This window comes from Colletotrichum gloeosporioides (assembly GCF_011800055.1).
Source record: "Colletotrichum gloeosporioides strain Lc1 chromosome Unknown consensus_74, whole genome shotgun sequence".
NCBI lineage: Eukaryota > Fungi > Ascomycota > Sordariomycetes > Glomerellales > Glomerellaceae > Colletotrichum > Colletotrichum gloeosporioides.
This window is the reverse complement of record NW_025544719.1, coordinates 296,248-316,926: the sequence shown is the minus strand read 5'-3', so window position 1 is coordinate 316,926 and position 20,679 is coordinate 296,248. Positions and strand designations below refer to the sequence as shown.

General features: G+C 53.4%; 3 protein-coding genes across 3 annotated transcripts; 2 read left to right on the top strand and 1 right to left on the bottom strand.

The window, feature by feature from the left end:
• Positions 1-2,169: 2,169 nt before the first annotated feature.
• GCG54_00003448 (uncharacterized protein) lies at positions 2,170-3,841 on the top strand (the record flags this gene model as incomplete). Its single annotated transcript, XM_045403521.1, has 8 exons — positions 2,170-2,293; positions 2,364-2,417; positions 2,484-2,656; positions 2,716-2,825; positions 2,877-3,004; positions 3,056-3,164; positions 3,219-3,289; positions 3,345-3,841. 8 exons carry the CDS (start codon positions 2,170-2,172, stop codon positions 3,839-3,841), a joined length of 1,266 nt encoding a protein of 421 aa, XP_045259709.1.
• Positions 3,842-10,923: 7,082 nt separating this feature from the next.
• Positions 10,924-12,096, bottom strand: GCG54_00003447 (uncharacterized protein; the record flags this gene model as incomplete). The annotated part of the gene is made up of 1 exon (XM_045403520.1): positions 10,924-12,096. One exon carries the CDS (start codon positions 12,094-12,096, stop codon positions 10,924-10,926), a length of 1,173 nt encoding a protein of 390 aa, XP_045259708.1.
• A 5,786-nt stretch (positions 12,097-17,882) lies between these two features.
• GCG54_00003446 (uncharacterized protein) lies at positions 17,883-19,486 on the top strand (the record flags this gene model as incomplete). Its single annotated transcript, XM_045403519.1, has 5 exons — positions 17,883-18,173; positions 18,229-18,315; positions 18,366-18,500; positions 18,555-18,963; positions 19,026-19,486. The coding sequence occupies 5 exons, from the start codon at positions 17,883-17,885 to the stop codon at positions 19,484-19,486; spliced, it is 1,383 nt and encodes a 460-aa protein (XP_045259707.1).
• Between the last annotated feature and the right edge of the window lie 1,193 nt (positions 19,487-20,679).

The following is a 20,679-nucleotide window of genomic DNA, read 5'->3' as shown; positions in this document are numbered from 1 at the left end:
TGCTGCTGCTGCGCAAGAACCAAATGGAGACCCCGTCCGTCGTTCGGCCGCGCAACCGCGGAGCCGTGACGATGCAAAAGCCCACAGCCTCAAAATCAGCAAAAAGAAGGGACCCGATATGCCAGGGGGTCAGGGCTGGCGGCGTCCCGTGTGCCGCAGACTAGATTGCTCGCGCAGCTCGAACAATATCCTCAGCGGAACATGGATCGTCAGAGGCGCTCGGAGGAGGAAGATGAACAGCAGCAGCAGCATGTCACGGGGAAAAGGTCCATGCTACAAACATCCAGCCATGTTTCTAGCCTGCCGTCTTTTCTTTGTGGCGGACTACGCCAATGCTGGTGCTGGCTAGCGCGGGACGTCCGCATGTCCGCACTTCTTCCCGCAGTAGTCGATATCTGTCAAGGAGTGTGGGTGGTGGTGGACAGACGGTGAAGCCTGCCTGGGCCTAACGATGCAAATAATACATCGTTAGGTTGCCTTGAGGCGATAGGGCTTCTTCGTTGGACCTGGTCAACATGGTGATTTAGCCCAGCGGACCGTCGATAGTGGACCGCGCTGGTTGGTTGCTGGACGGGATCGGCAGCCAGGTTCGACCATGGTCCCCTGTCGCCCCGTTGCAGATATGTACTGCATGGTACTGTAGTAGCTGCTGCGTCGTCTGGTTGGAGGCATGCTTGGTAGCTTCTGCTGCAAAGCCAACGGAAGCTCCCACCACCATCACCGCTCGGTGGATGGGCCTTCCTGTCGCGGATTTCTACTTTGTGCCTTTGACCTGCAGGCGAGAAACCCAGAGACACCCGACGAGAGAGAGCGAGACGGGAAAACACACATCGGATTAGAGTTTATCTCTCGTAACGATTTGCCCCTCCACCTCGACTCAGGCACCCTGTCCCCCGTCCCGTCACCGTGACATGAGCTTGGCCACGAAACAGCCTTTGGCTGCTGTGTTTCCTGTCGTCACTTTTGTCTGGGGTGCTGCAGTCTTCGACCCGATGAGGTCCTTGTTCCTACCTTTTGCCTTACCGTTTTCTCCGAGGGCTGGAGCCTGACCCGACGGAATGTGCTTCCCTGCTGTCTTTTCGATGTATTGTATGAGAGAACTCTGTCTCTGCCCAGGCACGTAAATGCTCTTTTGAGTATGTAGGTGTGCACGAGCACACGTCTTCTCCGAGCCGTCACCACCTCTCCCTTGCATCCTCATTTCCGTTTCCCACCAGACTGCGGCTGGGTGCCGCGGTACGTGTACAAACCGTTTCTCCTCATTGTTAGCCCCCAAAAGATAGCCCCCAAAAGAATCCATCAGAGCCTGTCTGTCGCTTTGGAATCCCCTTCCTTGTGGCTTGCGTCAGGGGTCGCTAGCTATCCCAATGATACTCGTCGTACCTACATGCTACTAAGCGGTAGTACATTTTCACTGTCCAACGCCGTCACTTGTTTAGAATACCAAGATCGTACTAGCATTTCTTGGCCGGTGGCTTGCTCCGAGTCAACCAGCTGCAGCCGGACCTAGACCGGTAGCTGCCACAAAAAAAGAAGAAGAAGAAACCGAGCAGAAACGCCTTTTTTTCTTCTCATGCTAAGTGGGCTTGAGTCTTACTATTGACCATTCAGCTGGGCATCACGTACGTCTATGGATGGATGCGCCCCTCCCCCCCTTCTCCTGCCTTCACACTACCCACCAGGAGGAGGAGGAAGACGAAAGAGACGTAGCCACGGATAAGTTTATTCCTCTTTGCCTGCAAGTCTACTTTCCCACCCCTTGCCTCTGGCGCATCGGACCTCCTCCATCCTTGTAGCAGCACTGGCTTTTTGGGCTTTCTGTACCGTACCGCACCTTAGCTTGCCCCTCTCACCCGTCCGTCCTTGCACGTACGCTTCGATCACCTGTTGGACGAAACTTAAAGACGGTTGTGTCCCCCTCCCAGACATTGCGAGACGAAGGTAGCTCGGACACCCAAACCGTCGATCTCCTGCCTATAGCGTTCCCGGTTTGTCTTTGGTATATAGTTCTTCTGGCCCTTTTTACACCTCTGCTCGGAGCCTCTTTTTACCTCCCCATGTACGAAAGATCGTGACACCGAAAAACGAATCCCTCGACATCGCCTTTTCCGTCATCCCCCTCCCCTTGCGACGACCACCCGAGGGCATCAACACAGATATCGGGACATGATGGCTCCAATGGTGCTCCCCCGAGCGGACCCCGCCGGGCTGCACACGGTAGAGCCTTTGGCGGGCACGGTGATGAGCGTCATCATCTGCCTCGTTTCCATCAGTATCATCTCAGGCTTCATTGGTATGTGGATATCGCGGGAAGCGGGTGGATCAGTGGGGGCCACGACCGGGATGCTAATGAGACCTTGCAGCCCAAAGAAGTTCAGCGATAAAACAGTGGAGGAGGATACCATTCGTGGTGTGGTGTAAGTCGACAAACAAGGCAAATCAGTGACACAGGGAAGACAACATATACTAACGACAGCCTCAAGTGGTGCTATTAATCTATCTCGACTCCTACCTCTTCGTCTTCGTCACCGCGGTTCTACAATTCGCCCTCGGCGTCAACACGAACATCCAAATTTGCGACGGCGCCATTCTGTTGTGCCTCGTTTGCTACATCACGACGAAAGTGTTGATCTACCTGTTCCTGGTTGAGAAAGCAGTGCGTACCCTGAAATCGGGAAAGGAGTCTGAAGGAATGTTGGCTAACGGTTTGCAAAGCACATTATTCGCGGCGCAACGAAGCCACGGCTCAAGTCGAAGCTTTACATTTTCAACTCGTTTGGCATGCTGGGCGTTTACGCTGTTATTGCCATCCTCAACTTTATCTTGTACGCGACCCGGAATCAACGCCAGAAGGACGAGAGCTAACCATGCTGCAGCCGAATTACTAGGATAGACGACGGCCAGTGCTACATTGGTATGCAGAAGGTCTCGATGATCCCTCTCATCTCCTTCGACGCCGTCGTCAACGTTTACCTGACTATTCTCTTCCTCATCCCACTCAAGAGTGAGTTTCTGCACACAGTCTACCAAAGCGCACCAACTAATCCAACGACAGGTCTTTACTCTTTCAAAAACTTCCCCAAGACGCCTGCCAACGTGCGCCTGAGGACTGTCGCGTTGCGAACGTTCGTCGGTGCCCTGTGCACGCTTACCAGCAGCATCGTGTAAGTTGCGGGCAGATAACATGATTTAAGCTCAAAGTTTCTGACTCGCTCCAGGAACCTGACTGTACTGATGGCGCTTGACGGTGAGCCTGGCTGGGTTTGCCTCATGTGCTGCAACAGCGATAGTATGCTTCCCACCCAACCATACCCTTGCCTTTCATCGGCTGACTCCATCCCCAGTTCTCTTCTCTGCTGTTGTCGTCCAGTGGGTTACAAACAAGGATAACGCTGCCACACAAGGCTCGTCAGGAGGTGCATCGCGCAGCAACGATGCGAACCCATTTGTGGTCGACGACTTCCGCGGTGGACCTGAAGGCGGCTACTCTCCTCACATCGCCCCGAGCCAGAAGCATGTCATGGATGACATGGGCGAGATCTCGCTCGACAGCGGCACCCGTTCCGAGTTCGCCAACAGCGACAAGGCCTCGAGCGAAGCGGAACGCCAACGCCACGCCTCTTCGGCGAGCACGATACCTTCGACCGGCGCCGTGGTGGTGACGACGACTATCAAGCGCGAATCGAAGCCCGGGCCGGCTCTTTTCGAGGAAATGCAAATCGAGGACGGGTACACAGCACCGCCCAGTAATGCGTCGTCTCGACCGATGAGCGGCAGGGATCAGGAATTTGATAACTACACCAGAGGATCACGGACGAAAATCACGGCCGGCAAGCGTTGATTGAGGACGATCGAGAAAAGGGCATTCCCACTGCTTTTGTTTTGTCACAGGCGGCATCATATCCAGGGATCGCTTTCCTCTTTTCCCGGCGCGCAACGGTTCCCAACTTACACACAACATCATAGGCGTCACAACGGTTGCTTTTTCTTTTCTTTTTGGGGGATCGGACTGCCCTCACGGGGGTTCTAGGACGAAAGACACCACCGGAGTCAACATATTTCCTTTTTCTTGATATCACGACATTATGAGCTCTACGATGGGCTGGATGTCTTGTCTTTTTTTCTTTCTTCTATTTCCATCTATATACACGGGCCATATGTTTGTTATTAGGCGACGGGGAATTGGTATTGGATATGATTACTGGGACATACACGAGGATAACCGGAAATGACGAATCTCTACGGCCCATATGAACTCTTTTGGTGTTTTGGCAAGAGAACAGGCTCACTCTCAAGAAGATATGGGTACTTTAGGACATGAGGTCATTTTCCGCATGAAGAGACAGTGAAAATGGCGATAGGTAGGAACATTGGGTTTCTTGCACCAGTCACGAAAACCAACAGGGTTGACGGATCAGCGATCCGCCATGTTACGCCGCGAGCATTAGCAGCAGCACTGGCTGCAATAGTCGAGACTGAAAAGTCTTATCAGAATAAAGCACCACAATTCTTGATCTAAGAACCTCGTGTCCTGCAGTGTTCGTCGCGCAATACCTGGGCCAGGAAAGGGACCGTCCGCCACAATCTCGATCAAATAAACTCACATCTAGTGACTGAACATTTGCCTTTTGGGGTTTTGGGACGTGATTTGCTCTCCAGAGAAGGTAGCCAAGGCGGCGCCATTAACTAACCACAACTAATGCCAGACCGATGGACTGCTGCAGCTGCTGCAGAATCCGCCACCCAAGGTTAGTCCGGATTTCCCACGTGCTTGATATTTTCGCCTCCTCCTTGCACATCTGCCGAACGTGCTTCTACGGCTCTTCTAGAGAACCTTGGACGTTTTGTTGCACCTGGAAATTGTGTCGAGCAGCGGCGGGACGCCATGTGTCACACGTCGTACAACATGTACCCGAGTGCGCGGGCGTCGGAACTTGACTTCCATGCCACGTTTTATTCGTTCTTGCCCTCTTTGCCATGTATACATGTACTTCTTTTTGACCCTAGTGTCTCGTAATCTCAGATATCACATCCTATGGACGGGGATGAACGCGACCAGGGAGGCAGGGGGTCAACACCGACACGCGCTTTCGGGACGTTGTTTGTAATGCGAAAGGAGGATTCAACGCATACACGTGGCTCAGAGATGCTCCGAAATCTTCCTGCACTCTCTCTCATCGGTCAGACCCTTGCTACTACATCCACAAAGCGATTTACCTCATGAAGTAGGTATGTAGTCAGTTGGTCGAAGAAGCCAAGTAAAGAAAAAAGAAGCTCTAGAACTCGAGACTCGGGCCTTCTTCATCGGGCCCTGAAAACAATGCGATGTTGCGACCTTTTTGTCCGCTCCCAAAGCGAAGCGCCCGTTCCACCCATCAAAGACCAGCCACATGAAGGGCTGCCCTGCCCTGCCCTGCCCTTCGAATTTCCTCCCATGACTCTGCTCGTTGTCGTTTTCTCTACGAGCTTTCTGTCCGCCCAAGTCATGTTAGTGAAGCTGGGGCTTAAGCTGCGCTGTAGCAATCATCCCAGTCCCAAAGGCCAGGAAAGCCTGTCGTTTCCCCGGTCTTGGCTACCTTCGCGGCCCCTCTGTTCCGTTTGCCTTGCCGCTGCTCCACTCTGTGTGCGGGTTGTTGAAAACGGAGGGTCCTTCGGGGGAGGGGGGAGGCATCACCCATGGAGCTTATCCGCAGTCGACGAACGTCGAGTCACCAGAACCAAACAAAGTCGCATTCCTGACCCTGGACGCTTGGGCGCCTCAGCCTACTATCTCTCTCCCTTCTTCGCCGGTGTTTGCTTGAGCTGCGCAAGAGCCAAGAACTGGCCCCTCGAGCTGTAAGTGTTGTATGATTTTAACTCGGACTACCGCTTCTCGGGATTTGTTACCGTAGCAGAGAAGAGCACGTAAGCGACTGTCTCGTCTAACAAGACCCCTTGTTCATCTCTGAGGCCTGTCTTCCGGGCAACGTGCATGCTTGTCTATAGTCGGGTACATTGCTACGCAGACATGATTGAGAAGCAGCTGAGTTGGTTTTGAGAGAAGGGTGCGGGCCCATCCAAAAAAAAAAAAGCACTGCACTGGGCTGGGCAGACTCTCTGCAAAAGCAGAGATGGTGACATCTTGCGCATTGTCCTATTGAAGCATGGGCACGAAGCATTGGGCAAGGCCCGGGCAGCAGCTATTCTGCGGGCATTGGCCCTCTTGATGGGGACTCCCCCGGATCATTTGAACCGCATACAGGGCGTCCGTGTTAATTCTCGCGAATTTTTCGCTCTTTCTCAAGTCTTGACAGCTGACTTGGAGCATTTGACAGGATGCATTGGCTCTCTCTCTCTCTCGGCAGACGTTCCGAACCGGCCCTTCATCGTTTCCTACGTGCCGAAAAGAAGAAAGTCACTTTCTATTACACATGTCAGGAGAGGAAAGCAGTGTGTGCTTAGCTGGAAAAGCACACCCAAGAAAAAAAGAAGTATGTTCTTCTTTGCATCTCATTCGGTCAGAACTTCTACCTCGCACGCGCCGTTGGATTACGAAAGAGTAGCAGAAACAGCGACCACTCAGAAAGAAGAAGCACTGCGTGGTGGCGGACACCTTGTCCAATCTTTCTCCCCTCCTTTCAAGCAAGCGAGGCGCAATAGAAGAAGATGGGATAAAGTGTAGCGGGAGGGAGGGTTGATGCGTCAAACCCTAGCGTTGCGGGCAAAAAGCGTGCTGCCCTCGCAGAGTCCGCGCATCATCACGCAATAACATCCCAAAACGGCAAGTCGATGGAAAACCCTATGGAACGGGTTGTATCTTCGCATGTGGGAAAATCCCAAGGGTGTCATTTCGGAAGGGCAAAGCAAACGAAGAGGAGGGGGGGAGGAGTGAGGAGGAGGAGGAGGGAGGCGAAACGAAGATGAGATTAGAGATCTATCTACCGAGAAACCCAGATCTGCCGTATCCCGCAGCGTAGCTTCGCTCCTTCGTACTAGGCAGCCAGCACCACGTGTTACGCGTTGCATGTAGCCAGTCGGAAGCCATGTTTGTGGTGTCACCGTAGCCAAAAGGACGAGGAGGAGGAGTATCTAGCCAAAAGGCTAAGAAGCTCTTCCCCCGCCCAGTAAGCCATTGAGTGCGGCGAATACGGTCCCAACCGTAGGATGATACTATGTAAGCAAGTATGCAGCGCTAGGGATGCATGGAAGAAGGGTAAATAGAAGCAAGCTCGGAAAAGTGTAGGGTTGGGTTCTTGATGGACCGGTCGTTTTGGGGGTGAGAGCTGATACCACGTCAAGACGGAAAAGTCAGGCTACAGCAGACGTCAGGTCAGCATACTATGACATCTGGAAGCGACCATCGCCCTCCAATGTGTCGCTGCGCCAAGGAGGCGTTATCTTGCATGTCTCGCCAGAGCCGCACCACGTCTCGTGGACCTTCCTCTGATATGCCGCCGCATTGAAGAGCCGGACGGAAGCGGCGTGGGAAAGAAAGATGACAGGACTCGACAGTGGTATCTACTTACACCAGCCAGACACTGCCATCTCTTCAGCTCGCGTGACATGCCGGGTTCATCTGCAACGCAGCGTTGTCAATGGGGAGACCACACGAAAGCCGCTTCTACCGCCGGCCTATCCCCACATCACCGACTCAGGACCGGGGGAAGTTGTGCACAATCCATGCATGTCTTCAGACTTCAGCCCCTCCCCCGGTCCAGCTCGGAGCGTTGCGACGTATCCACCCCGAGAAAAGTCCCAAGCTCCCTCCCCTCCATCAGTCGGGGAATAGCGGTCGGTTCGACGTGTGCAAAAACTATCCCTACTTTTCGTCTCATCGAAGAAAGCCAAGAGGCCAAAGAGACGGGAGAAACATCCTTCTTCATGCACCGTCTACCCCTGCTACGACGTGCTTCCCCTCACGAGTCATTGTATTAAATCAGCTTCTACGCTACGCTTGCCTTCTATTCTCTCCTTCTCTGGCTCACTTACATGTGCCTCCATCCCCGTCCTCCGCACACACACTTACATGCACACACACATCGACCAACCCCACCAGCCCAACCAACAAGAACGCAAACACAGCCCAACGCAACTCTACTCGACCTTTCCGCCCCCGGCCTCCCTGTCTTTCGACTGATTTTTACATCATTCCTGCCTTTAGTCTTTTTCGTCCGTACGTGAAGGTTGCGTCGGAAACGCTCTCCGGGAACGAAGCTTTGAACTGGTTTTGAGGCAGTTTTTCTACTAGTCTACCGCGCCGCTACCTTGCCTTCGCCCTGCCCTGCATCGTCGTCTGGCTGGCTGCCTGTGTTGCGTGCGCCCAACTGGAACTTTCCCATGCTCAAGGACGAAGAAGTGTCGAGGTCTACCTCATGTATCCGAACGGCATAACTTGGGGACCGGACATCGGCTGAGTTTACTGCGAGTGCGGAACCGCATCAAACTTGACCCCCTCTCCAACTGGCTGACCACTAACGAAACGGTTATGTGTTATTCACGATTCCTGTTGCATACTCTTTTTTTAGCTGTTGGCCAGAATATGTATCTACAACACATCCGAAGCTAGTACGCGATAGATTGTTGGCTGCCTCTGGCTCGAGGACCTAAGTCTACACACAATCTGTACTCGTCGGTACACACGCGACGACAGCAACCACCAATTCTACAGAGTTTTGGACAATGTCAGACATCCAGACGTCCCATCATCGGCATGCCGTTCAGTCGTCCGGCGCAATGGTGACACACACACACACTCACACACTCACTCCGGCAGACCACTGGTTCGTTCGGCAATATCACCATTGGTGAGAATTCACCATCAACATGATAATGGGCAAATTTGACCAGAAATTCTCGGCCGTTGCGACAAAATGCCATTGTCAAACACATGGCAAATGGCACAACGCCGTCGATCACGATCTGAATTTCTTCTTCGTCCTCAACACCATCTTTTCCATCAGTCCCTGCCTGACCGGATTGGACGCAGGCGACACTAGTTCTCTGCACGTAGCGTGTCAAACACGTGTGTACAATACCAAACCGGCGGTGAAGAAGAACATGGCCCGGCGTGTTGGCACCCTCAGGTGGCGGCCACTCTCATCTCCTTCCTCCGTCCGACGAGTCTTTGACCTTCGCTACACCGTCACGACTGCCGTACTATGCATCCCATCGGTCTGCCCTCTAAAATTTGAGATACGGATCCGTGACAGATCAAGCACGGCAAGAGCGGCAGACCGGCGCCGAAGCTCTCTGTCGTACTTCCTCAGCATCGCCGAAAGGTAAGATCTGAAAACGCCGAAAACTGCACCCCTTTCCTTCCTTCTCATGTCCAGTCGGCACACCATCATCTGCGCACCATCAGATTCATCTCTTGAACCTGCGTCGGCCTGAACCATGGTGGACGTTGTCAAGACGTCTAACTTATCCCCAGGTACGTGACGTGGAATCATGTACACGGGGTGATTTATCCTATTCTGGCATCCTTTTGCCCCACGGTAGCATCATGATCTGCAGACATGTACATCATAGCCCATCAACCCTGAAACCTAATTGAAGACGGATGACAGTTCTCACGAACTCTTCCACCCTCCCCCACAAACCTCGCCGCGTTCCATGCATACTCCAGCGCATCAAGACAGCGGCCGTAGAAGGCGTTTGTCAGCAAGCAGGCGTCCCACGCAGGGCACTCTCCATATATGGAGGAATATGCGTAATGCCATAACTCTAACGAGTCTCTTGAGTTTTGCATTTGCCCTACGTATGACCCCATACAATCATCGCTGCGACTGCCTAGACGGCTCCCACCTCGGGCCTTTATCTCGGGAAGCTAGAATGATGGAGAAGAAAGATGGAAGTCAGCATACAGTCATGGCCAATGAGACAACAAAGGCATACAAGGCTTACCTGCTGTAGGATCACAGGTGACACAGCGGTCCCCCCAATACAAAGCTGTACGTCAAATTCAAAGGGCCTTCCTTCATCTTGCCTTGGCCCTACCCTCACTCTAGTCCTTACTGTGTGTCCTCCACCACCACCAAAGGAAATGTCTCGTACGGCCCGACCAACGCACGGGCTCGTGACATCCGGCGGAAGTTTAAAGTGTGTACTCGCGCACACAAGCTGTTTGTGTCACGTCTCCCCAGTGGTCGAAAGACTCGGAGCAGCTGGTACGGGCCACAGCAGACAGTGGGCCTTGTGTCTGTGTGTCCTTCGCGGGAAGGAACAGGGACTCGGAACAGCTTGTGACTTCGGGACCGAACCGTTTTGGTTGCCAGTAGCAATTGCCCGTTAGCAGGCGGACCGCACACCTCTTCCTTGTACTCTCACCGTTTGACCAAAAGATCAACACCGTTTTCCCCCTCCAAGGTAGCAGCAGGCCCAGCTCCAGCTGTGCAGGTCCGGGACAACAGAGTTCAAAGCATCGTCACAGCAAGGACACATGGAATAGGACAACAGTTATTCCATGCTCTTTCTTCGGAGTTAGTTAGCACATGGCGCGGACTACAATGGGGTTCAATGTTTATGGACGAATGACGTGGTCTTGGCGTAATGCCTGGTATTCCATTCCATGATTGTTTGTCTGATCGTAGCTCGTGAGTCTATCCTTTTAGTTCCTCGTAGGATCGTCCAAGAGCCAATTTCCCTTTTCTATGCCTCAAAAAGTCCGCAAACACCTTGCGTCGGGTATCCCATATTCTTGAGCCAACCCGAACCGAGAAAAGAAGCATCCTGTGGGAAAATATCCAGCGAGTGACCACCCCCAGATGTGAAAAAACGAGAGTCCCGAAAAGGAAGAAAAGTAACTGTATGTACAGTAGAAGAAGAAGAGAAAGTGCCATCCACTTTCAGAAAGTTGTCCACCCTGGACCCCAGAAACCGAAGAAATGCCTGCCCATCCCAAAAGTGAAGCGCGCTCATGAATCAAGTGAAGCTGACTTGGACTTCTTAAGCAGCGGAGGCGTAGGTCTTGCCGAGGGCGCTCAGGCCGGTGCCGGAGGTCAGGACACCATCGCTGACCATGAAGTAGGAGTAGCGGTCAAGGTAAGAAACGGCATCCAGCTTGGGGACGTTGGTCTGGACGAAGCTGGAGACCTGGTCGTCGCTGCCGAGGGGAGCGAACTCGGTGAGCCAGACAGGCTTGTTGCCGCAGATCTCGTGGACGGACTGGAGGTGAGAGAAGAGGGTGTCGGCAGCGTCGGAGGGAGAGTACCAGTGAGTGACGCAGAAGTCGTAGGCGCAGCCAGCAGTGTCGCAGGCAGAGACCCAGGCCTTGAGCCAGTCCAGACCCTGGCCGGCGATGTTGCTGTTGGTGATGGCAGGAGAGCCGATCTTGACCTTGCCGGAGTAGGGGTTCATGTACTTGACGTGGGCAGTGGCGGCGGTGGCGGCGTCCAGGTTGGCCTGAGCGGGAAGGTCAGGCTCGTTGAAGCTCAGGATGTGAGTAGAGCCGGCCTTGATGGCGGCGTCGGCGTTGGCGGTCCAGCGAGCAGTGTGGGTGTCAATGGGTCCCCACAGCATGGGGACGTAGTTGAGGCTCTCGGAGAGACCGTTGGAGGAAGAGTCCCAGTTGTAAGCCCAAGAGCACTGCTCGCAGCTGTTGCCGCTGGAGAAGAAGTTGCTGACGAGGCTGGCCGAGTTGTAAGCGAGACCACGCTTGCCGCCAGTGCTGGAGGTGCTGACGGTGCTAGCGGCAGCGGCCTTGGAGGAAGTGGCAGAGGTGGCAGCGACGTTGACGGCAGCAGCCTGGAAAACGGCGGCGGAGGAGGAGGAAGCCGGAGCAGCCTGCTGGACCTTGGGGGCGTAGGAAGTGACCAAGGTGGTGGTAGGGGCAGGAGCAACGGGGGTGGGGGTAGGGACCACGACGATGCTGGTGGAAGTGGTGGTAGAGGGAAGGGGCGAGGAGGCGACCTCAGCAACGGGCTGCTGGGCAGCAGGAGTGGGAGTGGGAGTGCTGGGGGCAGCGTTGCCCTCGGTCTCGGTGACGGTGACCCAGTAGGTGACGATGTCGTACTGCATGGCACGCTTGTCCTGGTGGGCGTGACGGTGAGCGTTGAAGCCCATGGCCTGCTCGGCCAGAGCCAGAGTGGCGGCGAGGGAAAGAGCCTTCTTGGTGTACATTTTGAAAGTCGTCGATGGAGTATCGGGTTGAGTGATTTGTGTTTCGAGGGGGCTTTTGCGTGAGTAGTGTCTATCGAGAGGCAGGTGCTTGTGAAAATAAGCTGTTGACTGTTTCTTTCCCGAAGATAACGAAGACGCGCGAAGTGCCAGCCGCTAGAAGGAGTGGTGGGTATATCGAAAGTTGATATCGGTACTCAGAAGGAGTGGTTATTGATGGTTTGGTTTTCGGTCTGTCAAAGACGCGAATAATGAAAGTGATGCGGTCGTTGTTGGAATTGTTAGCTGGACAACGGACTGCGAAAGCAAGGTCGAGGCTGGCGACCGAAGCTGAAGGAATGTGTTGTTGGCTTGGGAAAGGGAAGGACGAGCCGGTTGATGGTGAGGTGAAGAAGGGGAAACAAGAAGAGAGTGTGGGGGAAGGAGGGCAGTTTAAGAAGACTCGGGAACTGGGTACCGAGGGGGAAACAAAAACAGGCAAGGCAGGGACGAGGAGGTGGAACGAAGGAAACAACTGGTGAAGTCGACGGGGAGGAGAAGGAGCGAGCGAACGATCTGTGGGTGTGCCAACGCTGGCTAGACGCAGGAGCGGCACGGGAGGAGGTGCGGGCTGTGGGTCCCGATGGGTCGGGGCTGCAGGACAACGGGGCTGATTCACGATTCACCACGAGGGATTCGGGAAGGAGCTGGGAGGGGGGCCACCGATACTGACTCTGGACCTGCCTATCCGCGCAACTCCCTCTCAGCCGGCGCCAGGCACAGACAGGACAGGGCAGCTCTCAAGCAGGGGGTGGTTTACGACGGCCCGGATGTATCGCGCTTTCCAGGAAAGGAATCATGGTGCGGTAGTGGTTGCGTAGGTACCGCAGGGAATTGTGGATGCGCCAGGACGGCAGCACACGCAATTCGCCAGTCGCGACTTCCTCAGCTTTGGTTTCCCGATTTTCCATACTGCCATTGACCTCTACCACACACCAAAGTACTTTACCCGAACGCCTCAGTAGGTATCTGGCAGGTGGAGCATCCGCCGTCACCGTCGTGGTGGTCGATGGAAGGTCAATGGTGGTCTTGGAACTTGGAGTGGTGGCACAGATGGGACGGAATTGGATTGTGGAAACTCCCTTGCGCCCCCGTGTTCCCCCCCTGGCAGTTCATCAGGTCTTTCTTCGTCCGATTTTTCTTTGAGTCTTTTTCATTTTTTTTTTTCTCTTCGTTTTGGGGAGGGGGGGATCAGCGCCTCGCAGGCCCATGCTTTTTTTTGTGGCACCCATCATGGGCCTCAGGGCCTGGACAGTCTGGACTGACTCTCTGGCAACCGCTGAATGGCAGCCGAAAGGGCGGGACGCATCCGCGAATGCTGCTGGGGTGGCGTGCCGACGCAACGACCTGATGACAGAAGATTACCCAGGGCTTCCTCGACTGTTGCATTGGAGTTGCTGCCCAGAGCGGAGACTTCAGAAACTGCCGCGGTGAATCACGGTATCACAGATAGCAGGTTCCCCGTGCAGACGGACACTCGGGAGCCCACAGTGACATAACTCGCTGGAATTCTGCGTCCTAGTCACCGTCAACGGCCAACCAAATGTACGGATATGGATACCAAGACAGAACGGGGCAGGCAATGAACAATCCCTTTCTTCTTTGGCTATTTGCCTCTATTCCTTAATAGTTGGAGTCTCGGTTTCACTGGTCTTCGATAATCCAGATCCCCGGGCTAATTACGGCTGCTCGGCGTCAAACGAGGGAGAAACAAACAGTCGCCTTTTTGGCTTGTTTTACATTGCCGCCTACAGAGTGCCTTCACACCATCACGTCCATACTTTATCCTTCCATAGGTGCTCAACATGCTTCCTTCCTTACGTGCTTCCCTCGCCAGCACGAGCCCGGTGCATGCAGCAAGAAGAGGGGAAGAAGCAAAACTTGGCAGGGTCGAAAACTCGTTCCCGTCGACCTCAGTGGCCAACCAGGAGGCGAATCGACCAAGAAGCGCCATTTTCACCCCTGGCTTATGCAGGAACGGGGGGGAAATGCTGCAGGAACCGGAACCGCGGCGCAACCTTGGAACACCGGGCGCCAAGGATACCTCGGTGAGAGCTGCTTGCCAAAGTACACCTCGGCCCTGTCGTCCGCCAAAAGATACGAGCCAGCAGCCTGCACCACAAGTCGTCTGAATCAGCCAGTTCCTTGCTTATTCCCCTCAACCGTCCCCCTAGTCCCCACCAAGTCCAGTCGGCGGCTGCCAGACCATGATGCACCGCACAGGCTGGCAACAAGCACAGGTGGCAGTCGATGGTAGGTAGACGTGTCAGAGCCGGTGCGTGTTGTAAGCGTGATGCAGGTAAGAATCATCATCAGCACCCTCGGCCTAACGTTGTTTTTAGGCCCGTTGCTGAGTGCAACTTGATTGAGCCTTGACCTTGGGTCTGGACGGATAACCAGCAAAGGACTGGCAACTTCTGCAAGTCTGCATGTGAAATCCTGGCGAACGGCCTCCACCACCTTCTTAGTTGTCCTGCTATTGCTCACAACAGTTGCTCGGAAAATCCCTCTCTTTTCGCCTCCCTCCTCACTCATCCAAGAAACTTCTGCTTGGCTGCTTGGACTCGTCACCAGTGCCTTGGCTCCGCTCCCTCTCCTCTGCTCTCCTCACCCATCTTGGTGCTTCTGCGCCATCACCAGGGAGACGTGTGCAAACGAACGACGAGAGCCACCGCCGTTTCCGGACATTACCGCCTCTATACTGCCAGGCTCAAGGCCAAGCCTCATCGTCGACGAGTCACCTACCTTGAGGCCTCGACCATTACGCGAGACCCTCATTCCTCACTGACGAAGCCTTCAACGGCTCAGCTGGCCTGGCCCCGGGTTGAAGAGCCTACGAGGCCCGCCCTACGGCGCACACAACCTGGTGTGCCTTCGTATCGGTCCCGCAGCTGCCAGCATCGGATGAACAAAGGATGACAGAAACGACAACATTGGACGGCAGCCCCGCGCTTGGGGCAACCGACAAGACTGATGCCATCTGCGAGGGAAATGGGACGAATGCGAGGCCACTGAGAGCACGATCAGGCCCGCCTTTTCGACCCGTTTCACCACTTTGGGTTGGCTCCACGTTGTCGTCTTCCTCTTTCTCTTGAGCCTATCCCCTTTTGCGTTTAGTACGTTACGTGGAACCAGATGGATCGACTGGGACCAGGCCCAGCCCGTCCACGTCCCAGCCCTTGCCCGGGACTTGGGCGACTCGACTTGGAGTTGGACACGGCCGACTCTTCCAGTCCCCGACAACGTCAGTTCCGGCAGGGCCAACCCGCAAGCCCCAGGGTGCCGGCTGTGAAACCCTAAGCGAGATGAGCTTCCGCTGCCACGGGGCATTTGTCGACCACATCCCATCGATTATCCCCGAAACTTGACGCCCATTCTGGCATCTCTCTCACTTTTGTCTGGTCCTCTCTCACGCCGCCCAGAGCCGCCCACATCCCTCGCCCAGTCCGACCCGCTGCCTCCCCTGCCTGCCGTGCTGCCCTGGCAAAGAAAGCTGATGATGACCAGCTCTCCGGATCAACCAAAGCTTGGTGGTCCAACGGGAGTTCGACCTCGTCCCAAACTCCCAGCAGGATGTGCCGGGGTGCGACAACCTGGACACCACTGCGCCACGCCGAAGCTAGAGCCTCGGAATGTCACCCGGGTCCATCATCCGGGACTGCCATGCCGGCCGCTGTTCTTGATCAGGCCAGTTACCACCGGGCTGGACGCTCGGATCACTGTGGTTGATAAAGGCTGAAGCCGACGTCGATGGAAGCACGACTCAGAGCCCTGGGCCGCGCAACGCAGTTCATAATGAGGAACACGAGGCTTTTCGCCGTTCAGTAGTTCAACCATCGCGGCGTACGTAATCACTCGAGCTGTGCCTCTTGCCGCAAACAGCTGCCGCACTCAAACACCGAGTACATTCGTTCGACGCTGAGGGCATTTTCCAAGCCGATAAACGTTGTTGATTCCCAAGGTCACCTGGCTTGCCTGGCAGCGCCGTCATCAAGCAGGCAATCATCCACGCCAATGTCTTACAATCATAGGCTTTGGGCCTTGGTATTGTTCTCCATTCTCTAGGCTGAAATTTGTCGGTTGTTGTCCGTCATCTGCGCTTGTCCAAACAGGCTGTCTTACTTGCATGCTGCACGCCGCACACGAAGGTTGCCTGCAGACACCCTAAAATACCGGCATTCCTTCAAAGTGCCATTCTCGTCGCTTCCTCGCCGTACTACCACATGGAACATGATTCCTCCCAGCTGCATGCATTTATACTTATTCAAGTCTGCCCTTGCAGGACCACCCTCCCTCTGGCTGACGGTTGCTATGATGCGGGTGTTCGCAACGTGTCAGACACTGCAAACCGGAAGTCGGCAGCCATTATCTGACCTCATCTGCTGATACAAAGGATGCTATCCATAGCATAGGATGCTGAAATTATTAAGCTCGGCAGCATGATGCCGAGAGGACGGGCCCCACTCAATCGGAAGTCAAAGAAAGGAATTAGTTGGCTCGCCGTACAACTTCAGGGTCCTTAGACAGTAGGTGGGTTTGGGGAGAGCAAGTCACCTGCCTTGAGGCTTCAGTCGCTCCGCTGCTTTCGTCGTCGCCAACAATCAGGGTAATAAGGCTTTTGCAAACCCTCGGAAATATGGCTTAGGCCTAGGCCAGAGTTGTCCTTCTGCTCAACCTTCGGCGTCACTTCTAGTCCCTTTGTGAGTGTTCAGCAAGGACAGCTTTCCATTTCCGTCAGGGTGGAAGGCGGCTCTAGCTAAGGCTATTTCGAGGCTATCCTAAATTCGCATCCGTCGTATCGGAAACTAACAATGGCATGTAAATAATTCCGAAGTAGCGTCTGGCCTTTTTACAAGCCTCCCCATATAAGACCATCATCGTATGGTTAACTGATTTTGAGTACTAGTTTATGTTTGAACACGCCGACCCCAGAAGGTGAGTGCCTATGGCAGAGCACAAACAGGCTTAAATTTAAGCGGGTGCGCAATGGCCACACGCGCACAATATGAAACCTTGCATTTCTTACACCTCAAGTGAGGAAGGAGATTGACTACACAAGCCAAAATCGGCAAAAGAAAAGGGCATCACCAGGATCGAAAGTGCAAAACTGGAAGGACCGACCGCGGTTCGAACGCGGGGCCTAGAGATAACTGCGTGGAACTGCAATCTCTCGCTCTACCACTGAGCTATCGATCCAGCTGCATCTGCGGTTTTGCGGACCCTGGAGCGCTTACGGAGCGCATGCGCATGGCGGAGCGGGTCTTCAGCGTTGGTACACGGAAGGGAACCTCACGATATTTGCACCGCCGCGACGATGCCCGCTTGGTCGCACGCAATGTGCCGTTTCCAAGACTCGTTCGGTGAGCAGCGAGCCATATCACTGGTTCTGTCGCAAGGCAACTCGAAAGGCTTCATCGCGCACAGCCTCCACGAGACAGCCACCAAAGCTGAGTGACGATCTGGAGGGGCCAATGAACGCTTAGGAATGATGCATCTAAGACCTGTAGCGGGCTGAAAGTCACTCCGACACCCTGCCACGATGACAATCTTGGACGCTACCACACGTGACTTTACTTGGCTTTCTTGGGTGCTTTTCGGGCGATGGGTTCAGCGTCAGCCCGTTGTCTACGAGCCGTTGAGGCGATAGAACAAGCTTCTTAAAACGTCTAGCACGGCGATTCGGTTCTAGCTGTCAGGCCCTTTGAAAGCGACACATTCATCACTGCCCTCGAAGTTGAAACAACGAGATCATGGACGTCAGTCACCAAGGCATTTCGATTCAACCTGTCTTCAACCTCAATGAGTATGATCTCGGGCCGGCCTTCCCGGACGAGGACCTGCTTCTCGGAGACGGGGCAGCGTACTCTAGTGAGACGCTGTACGCCTCTCCCCCGACGGGCGCCTCTTCGGCAGTGGCTGCCAATAACTCACGTCCGCAAATTAGCTCGCCCAGAACGCCGGTTCAGAAGCAGAGGCTTGAACGAAGAGGACATACGAAGAGCCGAAGAGGATGCTTCAACTGCAAAAGAAGGCGGATCAAGGTACTCCATCCGTCTTTGACTTATCTGAGGCCGGTTGGCCTGACCGCTTCTGCAGTGCCAAGAAACGCGCCCATCTTGTGGTCATTGTGTCAAGACCGGTTTGAAGTGCGAATACCCAAGCACGCCAGCCATCACACACCAGGTACGCCAGGCGTCAGTATTTCACGTACACCAACTTACAGTCTCATCCAGCCTCACCACCAAGTCCCGCTCTTTAGCTTGCAGGACATGAGGTTCTTCCAGCACTTCATGCTCCAGTGCTACCCGCACCACCCCATCGGCAACGAGAACATTTGGACTCACGAGATTCCATGCTTGTCTCAAAGCGTACGACTCAGCTCGCTCCCGAGGTATTTGCCACGTTCACTAACGCCTCCACAGCACGAGTTTTTAATGCACGCCATCCTCGGCATGGCGGCCTGTGATCTAATGGCCCAAGACCCGAGCCTGTTGGCCTTCGCCATGGCACACCGTATCAAGGCCATCAAGGCAATCAAGAAGTCTCTGGCCGAGCTTCCGACCAAGGGGACCAACGCTGAGCACGCCAACGCGCTCGTAGCCACGTGCTTCGCACTGACGTTCCAGTCAACCAGCTTTGAGGACGGCATGGGCGAGTTTATGACCTTCATCCGTGGCATTCTCATCATTGGCGCGCAGATGATGTGCAAAGGGATCAAGCCCGTGTTCGTCAACATGCTTGACCAGGATTCGCGGGCGGTCTTGGAGCCGAAGATGGTGAATCTTCCATTGATACGGCAGGAGTGGGCGGACGGGGCGGTTGAGGCCATTGGTGCGTTACGACATCTGTGCCGAGACGAGGTTGAAATTCAGTACTATGATATCATATACGAGTTGGCGTGCAAGATGCATACATCATCCTGGGAAGGTACCGCAAAGTCTCTCTACCTGCCCCAATATTGGAGAGTTCGTCAAAAGAAGAAGAAGAAGCTGACCTGAGCGAACCTCGCAAAGCGTACAGAATGATCTCGAAGCACTACGGCTGGTGGATCCAGCTGCCACATGACAAGTTCCAGCGGGTCATCGACATGTCGAACATGACGATGGTTCTCCTGGCTACACACTGGGTCGCCGCTCAGCTGGTAATGGCGTCGGTCACCAAGGCCGAGCATGAATGCCGCGAGAAGGCGCCTCCGAAGAAGGAGACGGACAACCCGGAGGACACGGGCAGCATTGTCCGCTGGCTGAGGTATCTGAACAGGCAGATAGACCATGAGCATCTCATATACAACCAGTGGCCGGTGTGGGTGGAGGACCAGATGAGCCGGGATCACTTCTTCTTTACAAAATTGTAATTCCCGCGAAGACAATGACGGATAGTTATCACATCTTTGGCGCTACAATCTTACATCTCCTCTCGTGTGCTTACCGCCCTCAAGACGTGCTCGATTTCGCCGGTAAGAAGCCAGCCCTACAAGGATTGCAAACTCCACTGGATCACTCACGCGTACAGACGGGTACCATAGACACTTATTAGATTTGCAAACCAACCCCCCCTGCTTATAACGACCGATTGGCCAGCTGTAGAGGCCTGTAGAGGCGTTAATCGGGGGCTAGTAGGGGCTGGTAGGGGGTTAAGTTAGGGGTAGTAGCAGTGAAAAAACAGCAGAATCTGAGACTTATAGTATTAGCATATATAGCTAAAAACGCACTTTTTTTATACTTTTGCATATTACGTCAAAAATAGAGGACTATAGCCTAATTAACCTCATCTATAAGTACCTAAAAAAGGCTATATTTAGCTATAATAGAGATATACTGATCAATAAGTTATAACTAATAACTACCTTAATTCTTCCTGCTTTAAGGCATAATAATAGTACTAACTTATCTTCTAAAAACCCTCCTCTCTAGGTATACCTATAGGTATATCCCTTATAATAATAAAAAATAAGGCTAGTAAAGTTAATAATAACTAGCACTTTAGCTAGGTTAGAGACTATAGCTATAATGCTATAGAGCCTACCCTCTAAGGTAGGTAGTTAATTAACTGCTTTATTAAGTGACTTAGTAAGTGTTAGCATAAATAGGATAAGAAGCTAAAGATTAATTGTAAATAGTAGGAGGTAGAGGGCTTCTTTTTTTAGGTTAATAATTAATTAGTTATATATTAGGTATAAGGATAGGTGTGAAAACTTAGCTAAGAGTGCTGTAGAAGATGTCTTCTGTAGAGGTATAATACTTATTAATATCTGTAGTAATATAGGCTTCTAAAATCTTATTATTAAGAACCTCTTTTTTAATATAGCCCTTATAGTTAAAGACTTCCTAGCCTAAGTAGTTAATAGCGCTAGTAGGGATATCTTTAATCCTAATCTTTAAGAAGTTACTACTATTAGGGTTAATGCTAATCCTATACTTTATAAAAGTTTTAGCTACTATATTAGCCTTCTTAATAGCTAGGCAGTAGGTAGCTATAGCTACTATCTAAGTAACTATAATTCGCTTTATAGAGACTAACTATATAAGTAGTTTGCTAATAGTAGTA